The sequence below is a fragment of the Lipotes vexillifer genome, unplaced genomic scaffold (assembly GCF_000442215.2).
Source record: "Lipotes vexillifer unplaced genomic scaffold, Lipotes_vexillifer_v1.1 scaffold532, whole genome shotgun sequence".
Taxonomy (NCBI): Eukaryota; Metazoa; Chordata; class Mammalia; order Artiodactyla; family Lipotidae; genus Lipotes; species Lipotes vexillifer.
Window position 1 is genome coordinate 682,002 of NW_006798027.1, and position 13,588 is coordinate 695,589.

Consider the following 13,588-nt stretch of genomic DNA (forward strand, 5'->3'; position numbering starts at 1 on the left):
TGAGGGAAATAATGGGTATCACAAAGCCCTACGCACTTATTACTATAGGTAAAACATTTATTTCTAAGCTTCGAGCAACCTCTTCAAGGAGAAAAACATGTTAAGTTGCACAGTCCACAAGTGTCTATTAGATAAAAATAAAACCAAGAAAATAAAACTAACCTCTTGAAAAAAACATAAATTTCTCACATGAAGACAAGAAAGAAATATGCCTTAAATGGCCCTCTCCCTTTCAATACGAGAATGAGGAAGATGTCAGAGTGGTAGAGACAGCAAGCAAAGAAAAAGTTCATGCCTGGAGCTTCCCTGGTGGCGCAGTGGTTGAGAGTCCGCCTGCCGATGCAGGGGACAAGGGTTTGTGCCCCGGTCCGGGAGGATCCCACATGCCGCAGAGCGGCTGGGCCCGTGAGCCATGGCCGCTGAGCCTGCATGTCTGGAGCCTGTGCTCCGTGACGGGAGCGATGGGAGAGGCCACAGCGGTGAGAGGCCCGCGTAACGCAAAAAAAAAAAAAAAGTTCATGCCTGGCTCTACTAACATTCACATGAACATAGGGGGGGACCCTGAATATAAGATTTCATCTAGTTTTTAGCTTTTCCCCCCATCTGAATATAAGATTTCATCTAGTTTTTAGCTTTTCCCCCCATTTGCAGTTTCTATTCCATTTGTGTCCTTGTTGTAAATAACCATATACGTTCTCAGTGTGTCAGGTTCTGTGTGTCAAGACTGCCTATGAAAAAAAAAAAAAAAAAAAAAAAAACCGCCTATGGGTCCCTCGCCTCATCATTGTTTTTCTTTTAATGGATACTCCTCCCAATTTGCTTCCCCAACAAAGTTGCCTAGCTAGAGACTATGCTTCCAGCTTCCTTACAGCTAGATGTGACCATATGTCCAAGTTCTTGCCACTGGTATAAATGCAACTGTAAGCCACATATTCAACTGCTGTGTCATTTCCTTACCTCTTCTCTCTCCCCCTTCCCTCTACCTGGAAGATGCACAGGTACTGCTGAGCCAGTTTTTGCTTTTTTTTTTTAATAAGCAGACAAGGGCAATGCCCTAGGGAATGGCAGGACAACACAACAGAAGAAACCTGGGTCCCTAGAGCAGAGCTGAACATCCACCTTGATCTATCCACCTTGATAGACAGATCTATCTATCTATCTATCTATCTATCATCTATCTAGATCCCCCATCCCTGGACTGTTTCCAAAAAAATAAGTAAATTCCTATATTATTTGAGACACTGTATTTTCAGTTTCCTTTATTCAATAGCTTAATCTGTATTCTGACCAACACAATTACAAAAACTTAGAAAGGTAGTATGTTTCCTTCAGGGTCTGACAAGTTGAAGGAGACTGAGAGAACATAACTTTGTTCTGTGAAATATGAATGGAAGACATCTCTCTAGGTCTTAAAAGTGTCCTAAAGGAAACTTCTGGGTCATGCCCAACATTTAAGCAGAAACAGAAATGATATTCAAAAGCCAAATAAATGAAAAATCTTTACATTAAGAAAAAAATATATTATCTTTGCAATTTTATATAATTGATTATAATGATTTTAACAACATATAAAATAATACAAAGTGATTTTAACAACATATAATATAATGTAGTCTAGCAGAATCAAATTAGAACTGTTGAAAATTTAAGTTGTTTTGTTGACTTACGTTTCATGGGTGCCAAAAAAGAAGATAGGATACTTATTTGCTGGAGGCTTCACAGCTCCCTCTGGGAGTTCATCAATCTATTAAAGATAAAACCATGTAAAATAGCATAAACATGATATAAACATTGTTCTGATAATTTATTGCTAATTTCAAAATAAAATCACTCTAATAAAAATCCCAACAGTTTTCCTTTCCTTGAACCTTATAAAATGATTCTAAAGGTCATATTTGGCACACCATATGGAGAGTAACACTGTAAATTGATTATAACTATTACGGTAATACATAATCAGGAGCCAAAACTACTAATTTCCTTCAACTCAATAGAATTACTCTTGGGAATCTGTCCTAGTGAAATAATTCAAAAGAATAACAAAAAAGAAACAGAAGATGCACTTTTGGGGGATAGTAACAAATTTTTATACCCCACCCTACAAGATAGGAGAATTATAGAAAATTAACTCAATATACTATGTAGTCATTGAAAGATATCATCTCTTGCCTGGACTAGTGCAAGTCTCTCCCCATCCACTGAAGCTCACATTACCTTTTTAAATGCATATTTGATTGTGTCAAATCCTTCAACAGCTTGTCATAGCTGCGCATCTGAAACCTCTGGGGCTTTTAAAAACTAAAGATCATCAGTCCTTCCCCAGACCCAGCAATTTTTATGTACAGCTGAGGTTGAAAACTTCTCATACGATAAAGTCTAAATTCTTTAGAATGCTACATAGTTATATATACATCATTCCCTAGAATGTTTCAAGAAATGGTCCTTGACTCCTAAATCTCCATCTGTAGTTCCAACCTTTCCTTTGAACTCCAGGAATGAAATTACAAACATCTACAAACCATTTCCATTTACAGGTCCTACAAGCAGCTTAAAATGAAGAAAAGGCCTGGAGTTCTTCCGAAGAGGCATACTTGGAGTTTATAGAGCAAGGAAAAGGGTCTGGTACCCTGTGTCCTGAAGATATCTGCAGGCCTTCTTAACTAACATATGGCGACAGCCTGAGGACTACTACAGCATCACAACATTCATCTCTGAACTGAATGAACCATGAGTCACAGAACAGATGCCCTGGTGTACTGAGAAAAGATGGACTTTCTGTCTAGAAACTTTAGTCCTGCTTCTGACTTCAATTGTGATATCGAAGATATCACTTAATGACTTTCACATCTGTAAAATGAGATGGTTGCACTAGGTAACCTCTAGGTTTCCTTCAAGTCCTGAAATTCCATGCCTTGCCTAAAACTGAACAAATTTTCTCTGAATCTGTTTTTGTTTCCTATCTTAAGTACTGGTACACTCAGTACCAAGAAAGAAACCTTAATCTTTTTATTATTTCCTCAAGCTCCACATTCAGTTTTTCACCAAATTCCCCAATTTGGCTCCTGAAATGTCTCCAAATTGAACACCATTCCCATTACTAAATTTAGTTCCCTAACAAAGTTCTCATGATCTTTTGACAAGGCCACAGCAGCCTGTCAAAGTATCTCCTTGCCTCTGGGCTTTCCTGTTACAGACTGTACAACTTCTGGGTAAACCCTGTATGTTTTACATTCAATACACTACCCTACAAAGACAATTTAAAATGAGTAATTTCATTTTGAATAAAATTCAATTATACACACACACACACACACACACACACACACACACTCTCTCTCTCTCTCTCTCTCTCTCTCTCTCTCTCTCTCATACATATATTATTGTGGTAAAAAATACATAACATAAAATTTTCTATTTACCCATTTTCAAATTTACAGTTCAGTAGTGTTAAGAATATTCACACTATGATATAGATCTCCAGAAAATGAATAACTATACTTTAAATGGACAAAAAATAGAACTTAATATGGAAATGTATGTTTATGTATGTGGGAGGCACTGAATTGATAGCCGACAAAACACTATCACATCATGTTTTTTTTTCACTCTTGTGAGAAAACTGAAAATGTATCCTTTTAAAAAATCTTTTCTTTCAAAGAAAACACAACTTTTGGTTAAACTTTTCCTTCACTGTGTTATATAACTAACATCTACTGTAGAAGTTGCAAACTGACAGCCCTTAGGCCATGTCTGGCCTGAAGAAATGTTTTGTTTGGCTCATACAGTGTTTTTAAAAAACTGAATTAGGTATCAACACTTTAAAACTGGAAGATTCATCTTAAATCCAGAACAACAGCCTCTGTGAAAACATATGGAAGATAGGGATAAGCAATACTAAGCTTGCATTCCCAGGAGGCAACAATTAGCTGAAGATGATCAACAGCTGCCTTCAGACAAGGTATGTTCTCTCAAGTTTGCTACATTCCCCACCACTCTCTAGGTAATGATGTTAATGCCTGCTTCCCTTACTTACCATCGCTTGCCTGGCCCCTTTGAATATCTGAGTTCATACCCCTGTAATGAATAATGCCAAAATAGTGGCTTTACCATCACCCTGGTTCCCTCATAAAGGTGTTAAATGTTGACATGCACTCACTATATTTTACTGAGTCTTGTTTTGAAAATTACACTTTGACTTGTGGAATTATACGAAGTTGTTCAAGTGGATATACCTTCTTGAACCAATTAAAGAGTGCACCTCCTAGGCACTGGTTTTTGTTTGTTTGTTTTGGCTTCTAGAGTGAATACCAAGTGGCAGTAGAACTTTAACTTCAGAGTTTCTGTTTTTCTACTGTTTCTATTTTCCTGACTTTTATTTTCGCTTTTATTTCTGGTTCTTGGCTATGTTTGGTTCTGATTCTGGTTTGCACACAGCCAATGTGTTATTCCCCACTAATAGGAGGATGGGGACCTATTCTCTTTGGGGTATGACAGGGCAAATAATCTGGTACAATAGTCTTTTGGTTTGTAGAAGAATAAGTCTTGCTTTTACTGGAAAGAAAAGCCCTTTGAGATCTAGATCAGTGAGTATATGTATTTTGTGTTTCCTTTAACCTGTAACTGAAGTAGACCTGAAGCCGTAGGCTCTCTGTGTGCCTATCATACTTGAGAGTCTTTACCCTTCCCTGTGTGAGTTTGAAACATTTTCCTGTTTCTGGGAAGGGTATTAACAAATGAGATATAAATTTCTTAAAATGAAAGAGCTCTGTTTTTACTGATTTACAGACACTAATAAGATTACAAAAATCTAATATAAAGGAACGTAAGAATCCTCAAGAAATTAAAAAGTGAATGTAGAATACTTCAAATACGGTGGCCTTTTTGTTATCGTTCATTGTTTATCTGTCTGCTTTGTTCACTGCAGAGACACAGGGAATGTCAGTTAGAACTGAGGCTCTGTCCCTTGGAGTCTACAACTCTAACAAGTCCCATAGACTTGGGGCCTGGAGGCAGGCAGCTCACATTTCCTAGAAAACTTGTTCTCAGAGTTCATCCCTGGGCCTTCACTATCAGTGTCACCTGCGGACTCATTAGAAATGCTAGTTCTCAGTCCAGAACCATAATGAGGGTTAGGCCCAAGAATCAGTGTTTTAAGAAGCCTCCAGCTGTTTTTGATATACGTTATAAAACATTCCATCCTCCTGCTGTGGTTCCTGTGGATGAGTTGCCTTTGTTTCTTCTGATTAACATTAAGTCTGCTTAGGGAAGAGATATGGGGGTATATGTATACGGATAGCTGATTCACTTTGTTATAAAGCAAGAACTAACACACCATTGTAAAGCAATTATACTCCAATAAATATGTTAAAAAAAATAAAGACTGAGGCCAAAAAGAATGATAATGGAAAATCATAATAATGTTGATGTTATAAAAACAACAACAAAACATTAAGTCTGCTTATATCTGTGGGATTTTTACCCTGAGACCGCAAAATTGCATCAGTGCACGTTTATTTTCCTAATATTTTAAAAAATGTATAACATGTCCAATTTTCTATTTTTTAATTAAAGGAGTGCTACACTATATTAAATGTGGTGGCTTTTTAAGGAAAAAACCCTTCTCACAGGAACTGTTAGCTCGTAAGTATTCTTATATAAGAATCCAAATTTAAGTAATAAAAGTGCATCTTTGAACAAATCAGACTGGTTTACAATTTTGGTTTAAAAATAACTATTTGTCTTTATCTGGATTTAATCATTGTAGAGTGTAATATAAGTAAGTTTAAGAAAATAAAATTGGGGTTTCTCATGAAGATACTAATTTACATCTGAATTCCTTAAGTTCTGAAGTTCTTACCTAACCTCCCTCGGTAGACTTCCCTGGTGGTGCAGTGGTTAAGAATCCACCTGCCAATGCAGGGGACACAGGTTCGATCCCTGGTCCAGGAAGATCCCACATGCCGCAGAGCAATGAAGCCCGTGCACCACAACTACTGAGCCTGCGTTCTAGAGCCCGCGAGCCACAACTACTGAGGCCTCGTGCCACAAACTACTGAAGCCCACGCGCCTAGAGCCCGAGCTCCGCAACAAGAGAACCACTGCAATGAGAAGCCTGCGCACCTCAAGGAAGAGTAGCCCCTGCTCACTGCAACTAGAGAAAGCCCGCACACAGCAACGAAGACCCAGTGCAGCCAAAAATAAATAATAATAAAAAAAATAAAGGCATCATCATATAGATAAAAACAAATAAGTAAATAATTAAAAAAAGAATAAAATGGACATTAAAAAAAAAGGAAAAATGGGTCTACTGATAAGCTAATATTACTTCCATATAATGTTTAAGATGAAGAAAAACGTAAACTTAAATTATAATTCTGACAAACTTTTCTATATCAGCAGTAATTATGTTCTGTGGTATGTTAAGATTAAACATAATTTCCAACAGTTAACTTTAAGACCTTGGACTAATATTAAATTGAGTTAAAGGATCATCTTTGCATCTTTGAATAATTCCTAAGTAAGACAGAATACTGAAACATTGGTCAGCAAGTGTAGTTTTAACATATATATGATTTTAATTTTTATATGTTATGTAGCGGAAAGGATGTGTGTATTAGGTGTATCCATGAGCTTTGCTGGTTTGTTAAAACACTTGTATATAACAGAAATTTCTCAGTTTCTCTGTGAAACAGAAGTTAGTTACCTTGGTTAAGTTATAATTGATATGCAGATTGAGACTGTATTAAGAACAATAGTGACACAGAAATACAACCATGTATGCAAAGGTAATGAATGGCATGTGTTCTTGTTTATTAATGGAAAAAGATTAGTCTTGTACTTGAAGTAAAGTATCTAGGTTGTTCCAAAATGTGAAAGAGGATAATGAAGGACAAACCTGGATATTGAAAGCTGTAGATTTGTGGAAAGGGAAATTTATTTGCCCTGGACTATAATAACTGCAAATAATAGTCTAAAATATGCAATGAAATATTACAATTTTTCCAAAGCTGGCTCAGTTTTGATGGATTTATTCATAAGGTTAAAAAGGGAAAGCTTCTAAATCCATTAATGTCAAATATTTATTAATATAAAACCAGAATTTGGTTTTCTCTATTAAAATAAAAAAATGGACTTGGAGTATTCTGTTCTTAACAAAATATGGTAAAAGGTTATTCTTTACCTCCTATAATCTGCATAGATAGCGATATCTCACTAGAATAACTTCTTGGACTTTGTGCTGACTCTGTCATATCCTTAAATTTGTTTTTAAACAAACAACAAAAGTTCCTTGCTAAAGAGTTAAAGTTCTTTAAAAAAACTGGGTCACCACCTTCTACGTTAATTTAAAACATTATATTGTTACTTTGACTAAGTCATTATTCATTATCCTCAGATATCTAAGCTCCTATCTTAATCAAGCAATGAAGTCTGATAATTCTTGTGATGCTGCTGGGTTCAGAGAACTCACTGTGCAACAAATGATTTGGTTCAGATTGTGGTGTAAGACCCAAAGTGCAGTATTACGTGCTGCCTCAACATTTTGTTAAATCGGGATGGTCTCGAATGGTCTACCTGCAAGTTCTCTTCCTCGCTCTGCTCCTGTGGATGAGGTCCCCTAGTCAAAAAATCCTCTTCATCAAAGGGGCCAAGAAAAGTTTCTTTTTAATCCCTGCTAGCCTTTATCCCCGGTTCTGGTTCCCTGCTAGCCTCGTAATTATTCAGACAAGCCAATCACATCCTCCTGTGGGAACCCCACTCTCTTGATACTACAAAGTCTTCTTCCCATTGCCTGAGTTGTTCACTGTTTCTGAGTGCAACCTCCAGGTCGCCCTGTACAGCATGCAGTGCCCTCCTCCTCTGGGATGTGAGTTTATGTAACTAATACATTGTTGCCTATCTTATCTGCCCAGTGTTGTGTGTTGAACCATTCCCAAAAACATGGTGGGAATCCTCTCTCTCACCAATAGGGTGAATAGGAAGTGATTAAACTACAGATAGGCACCAACACCAGGGGAATCTTATCAGAATGCTGGGGTAAGAGGTTCCACACAGTGGCTCAAATTTATTATGTGTGGTAGCTTAGAGGTTTTGTGCACCGAGTCCAGATGGTAGTTGGGGGTGGGGTTGAGTGGAGGAAGAGAAGTCCTGAGGGCCAGAGGGCTAGGCAGAGATACAAAGGTCCCTCCCTTGGCAGTGTCTCTTCTCTCAGAAATGCTCGTGGCCCATTCATTCCCTTACTTTGTTCAAATCTCTGCTCAAATAGCACTGAATCAGAGGGCTTTTCCCCTACAACCCAACTTAAAATAACACCTCTTACCCTGTCATTCTCTATTCTTTTATTCTGCTTTATTTTTATTGTAAGAATTTCCCTGCCCTTGAGTATTTGTTTGTTTCTTCACATTAGAAAATAATCTTTGTGAGAGGGAAACTTGCTTTGTTCTCCACAATAGCTCTACTGCCTAAAGCAGCACCTGATACATGACTGGTGCATAATAAATATTCCTCGAGGACCAAGGTTTCCTTACTGACTCAGGACCTGAAGAAGCCTATACTTACATGGAGACAATCAGTGACCCTGGTTGTGAAGGAGAGAAAGGTACACCACAGACCACTTTCAATCACAGATTACTAAGAAAAACTATTATGGGGTTATAGTATAAAGGAGTCTCTATGCTTAAGAAAAGGAAATAAGAACAAGCTTGTCTCTTTGAATATGCCAATAAGAAGAATTTTGGGGGCTAGCTGACTAAGAATGTGGAGGAAAAAAAGACCATTTTACCTATTAAAGTTTATGAGGTGAGGTTAAATTACAGAGGGGAAAAACGCTTGTGATATTATAAAATGGCTTTAGATAAAGAGAAGTCTACAAATGACTCAACAAATTTACTGTAGTGGAAGAAAGGGAAAGCACACTATGGAAAAAGGAAATGTATACAAGAGGAAGGGGAAAGAATTTAAAAAATCTGAGTATATCTGGATTAACAAACAGGTAATTGATCAACTTAATCTCTGAAAATAACACTTTGTTAGGACCCCAAACATAAGGAGATAACTTCCAAAATAACAGTTCAAAAAATCTGTTGAGGGGCTTCCCTGGTGGCGCAGTGGTTGAGAGTCTGCCTGCCGATGCAGGGGACACGGGTTTGTGCCCCGGTCCGGGAAGATCCCACATGCCGCGGAGTGGCTGAGGCCATAACAGTGAGAGGCCCGTGTACCACAAAAAAAAAAAAAAAAAAAAATCTGTTGAAAACCAGTCCCTAATTATCTTCAAGAATATAAAAATCACTTGTTAGTTGACATAGCAATTTCACATTGAAAGACATTTTGTTTTTCACTCAATAAAACTTTGAAAAACCTCACCATTTTCATCTTTAGAAAATTATAAATAATTTTGAGAGGTCACAATACACTTAGAACACAGTGCTTTTAACTTATTGTAGGCTTTATGTAGGGGATAGGCCAGATGACTGACTGAGGTCCCTCATTCATGTTACACTGCTGATTCTGGAGGAGCATACATGGGGCATTAACACATCCTCACAGTATACCTGGGGAGAGCCAATCTGACAAATGGAAAAACTCAGGCTGAATAGTAAAAAGTGAGGGATTTGGTGTATGATCGTCATATAAGATCTTCATTTATATTGCCAGATCCCTCTTTTTTTTTTTTTTTTAATTATAGCAGGCACATTTTAAATTGAAATGTATAAAAAATCTGGCCTATTCCCCCATCTTTCCCTCAGTCTTAAGCAATTGTCCACACAGGTTCAATCTTGAACAGGTATAAATAAACTCATTTTTTAAAAATTTTACTTATTCAATTTATTTTTGGCTGCGTTGGGTCTTCGTTGCTGCGCAAGCTTTCTCTAGTTGCGGCAAGTGGGCGCTACTCTTCATCGCGGTGTGCGGGTTTCTCGTTGCAGTGGCTTCTCTTGTTGTGGAGCACAGGTTCTAGGCATGCGGGCTTCAGTAGTTGCAGCATGTGGGCTCAGTAGTTGTAGCTCACAGGCTCTAGAGCACAGGCTCAGTAGTTGAGCGCACAGGTTTAGTTGCTCCACGGCATGTGGGATCTTCCCGGACCGGGCTCGAACCCGTGTCCCCTGCACTGGCAGGCGGATTCTTAACCACTGTGCCATCAGGGAAGCACTCTATCTGCATTTTCATTGAAGTAAAATTTATAGTGAAATATACTGATCTTAAATGTACTGAATATATTTAACGAGAATTTGATACATGCATATACGCATTTAACCAACCCCTAATCAAGTACAGAACTTTAAGTTATCTCAGAACATTTCCTCCTACTCCCTACTGGTTATTTCTCATCCACTACACGCAACCACCTTCCTGATTTCCATCATCACAGATCGGTTTTGCCTGTTCCTGAACTTAAAAAAAAATAAAAAAGCAACAAGTTTTTGGTCATTCGCTTCTTTTGCTCCATGTCTTTCTGAGATGAATTCATATTATATTAGTAATATAATTCTAATATCATTCTTTTATATTGCCAAGTAGTATTCTACTGCATCCATTCTCTTTATGTGATGATGGACATTTGTTACCGTTTCCAGTTTTGACTATTGTGAATGAAACTGCTAAAATTATTCTTGTACCTTTCTTGGGGGGAATATATGCTTTCATCTTACTTGGATAAATACCTAGGAAAAGGATTAGTGAGTAATAGTGTAGGGATATGTTTAACTTTGTAAGAAACTTCCACACTGTGTTCTGAAGTGGTTATACCATTTTTTAAAAAATTTATTTTACTTATTTATTTTTGGCTGTGTTGGGTCTTCGTTGCTGCATGCGGGCTTTCTCCAGTTGCGACTAGCGGGGGCTACTCTTTGTTGTGGTGTGCGGGCTTCTCATTGTGGTGGCTTCTCTTGTTGCAGAGCACGGGCTCTAGGCACGCAGGCTCCAGTAGTTGTGGCACGCGGGCTCAAAAGCGCAGGCTCAGTAGTTTTGGCACACGGGCTTAGCTGCTCCGCAGCATGTGGGATCTTCCCGGACCAGGGCTTAAACCCGTGTCCCCTGCATTGGTAGGTGGATTCTTAACCACTGCACCACTAGGTAAGCCCGGTTATACCACTTTAAACCCACTTGAACAATACATGAGTTCCAGTTGCTCTACATCCTAACCAACACTTGGTGTGGCCAGTCTTTTTAACTTTAGCCATTCTAACAGGTGTGAAGTGGTATCTACTGTGGATATCTTTTAACATACCAAACTGTCATAGTGCTCTACACATTTACCCAAGAGAAATGAAAGCTTACGTCCATACAAAGATCTGTACAAGGATGTATATGGCAGCTTTACTCATAATAGTGAAAATCTGGAAACAGTCTAGATGTCCATCAACATGAGAATGGTTAAACTGTGATGTATTCACACAGGGAATACTATTCTGTAATAAAAAGAACAAAGTACTAATCATACAATAACATGGATGAATCTCAAAAGCATTATGGTAAATGAAAGAAGTCTGCATAAAAGAGTAATACTGGAATATTGCATAAATGGAATATTGCATGATTCCATTTATATGAAGTTCCAGAAAGGAAAAAGCTAATTTGTGATGGAAAAAAACTCTCAACAGTGATTACCTCTGGGGGAAGGTGGGAGTGGTAACTGACTGGGAAGAGGCATAAGAGAATTTTCTGGGGTGATGGTGTATTTCATATCTTGATAGGGGTTTGCGTTATATGGGTGTATAAATCTGTCATAACTCATCAAATGGAATATTCACTGTATGTAACTTTCACCTCAAAAATGTAAATAAACATTAAATTCTAGTTAATTACATGCATGCTAAAGTGTTTAGGAATGAAATACAATAATGTATGCAAATTAACTTAAAATACATAAAAATAAGATAAATTGATGGATGGATAGAAATTGTTAGATGGATACAAATGTCATAAAACAAACCTAGCAAAATGCTAATTGTAGACTCTAGGTGTGGTGGGTTATGGTGTTCACTTTTTATATCAACTTCTGATACGTTTCAAAAATTTTATAATAATATTTTGGTAAAAATAGAAGAGGGGAGAGAGGATGAGGGCAGTATAACAAGTTGGTTATAACCTTGCTCTTAAAATGGAGTCAACTGATATTGTTTAGTCAATAAATCAGTATGAGACAGGAGGGGCTTCCCTGGTGGTGCAGTGGTTAAGAATCTGCCTGCCAATGCAGGGGACATGGGTTCGAGCCCTGGTCTAGGAAGATCCCACATGCTGCAGAGCAACTAAGCCTGTGCGCCACAACTACTGAACCTGTGTGCCACAACTACTGAAGCCCTCCTGCCTAGAGCCCAGGCTCCACAATAAGAGAAGCCACCACAACGAGAAGGCCACGCACCACAACAAACAGCAGCCCTCACTTGCTGCAACTAGAGAAAGCCCATGTGCAGCAACGAAGACCCAATGCAGCCAAAAAAAAAAGAGACAGGAAACTGTTATGCTTTCTTATAAGCCAAGTTGGTTTTTAAAACTGTGTACATACAATACTTAAGCTAAAAACAACTGAATTCAAAAAAGAATTTTTAATGAAGTAATGCTATTTGTAGCGACATGGATGGACCTGGAGATTATCATACTAAGTGAAGTCAGACAAAGACAAATATCTCATGATATCACTATATATGGAATTAAAAAAAAAAAGATACAAAATATGCTTGTTTACAAAACAGAAACAGACTCACAGACATTGAAAACAAATTTATGGTTACCAAAGGGGAAAGGCAGGGGAGGGATAAATTAGGAGTTTAGGATTAACAGATACACATTACTATATATAAAATGGATAAACAAGGAGGACCTCCTGTATAGCACAGGGAACTATATGCAATATCTTATAATACCCTATAATGGAAAAGAATCTGAAAAAGAATATATATATAAAACTGAATTACTTTGCTGTACACCTGAAACTAATGCAACATTGTAAATCAACTATACATCAATTAAAAAAAAATTTTAAGTTTTTAAAACCACCAATCATGTGAGTCCCTAAATCCCTACATCTTCACTAATAATGAATAATTTATTATCTTTTTATCTTACCTAATTTGCTATGTGAAAAATGCTGTTTTGTTTTAATTTGTACTTTCTTAATTATAGATGATGTTGAACATCTCTTCATATGTTAAAAAGTTATTTGTATTATGTTTTCTATAAACTGCTTTTTCATATCCCGTGCCCATTTTTCTACTGGGTTGTTGTCTAGTTTTGTTACTGGTCAGTAAAAGCTCATTTTGTTTGTATGCCTGTCTGTCTGTCTGTCTACCTATGTCAGCCCTTTTCCTACCATTTGTTACGTTTTTTACCCATTTATCATTTGTCTTGACTTCATCTGCAAAATTTTTTTTGCTAGCAGAAATTTCTTAATTTTTATATAGTAACAGCTATTAATCATTTCCTTTGTGGCTTATGGGTTTGTATCTTGCTTAAAAGTCCTTTCCTACTTTAAGATTACCCAAAAATTATCCCATATTTTCTCTTGTATTACTTTTGTGATTCCACAAGTCACAAAATAATTCTATGAATTATTTTCTTAAGCTAGAAATGTGCCTAATAGTAAGTGTAGGGA

The 13,588-nt window shown here is 37.4% G+C and overlaps 1 protein-coding gene across 2 annotated transcripts in view; it reads right to left on the minus strand.

The window, feature by feature from the left end:
- Positions 1–13,588, minus strand: part of HDGFL3 (HDGF like 3) — a 75,721-nt gene that overhangs the window by 23,542 nt on the left and 38,591 nt on the right. For both annotated transcript variants that reach the window (XM_007470066.1, XM_007470065.1), the window contains exon 2: positions 1,668–1,744. In XM_007470066.1, the coding sequence (XP_007470128.1) occupies positions 1,668–1,744 (77 nt within the window). The remainder of the gene's footprint in view (positions 1–1,667; positions 1,745–13,588) is intronic.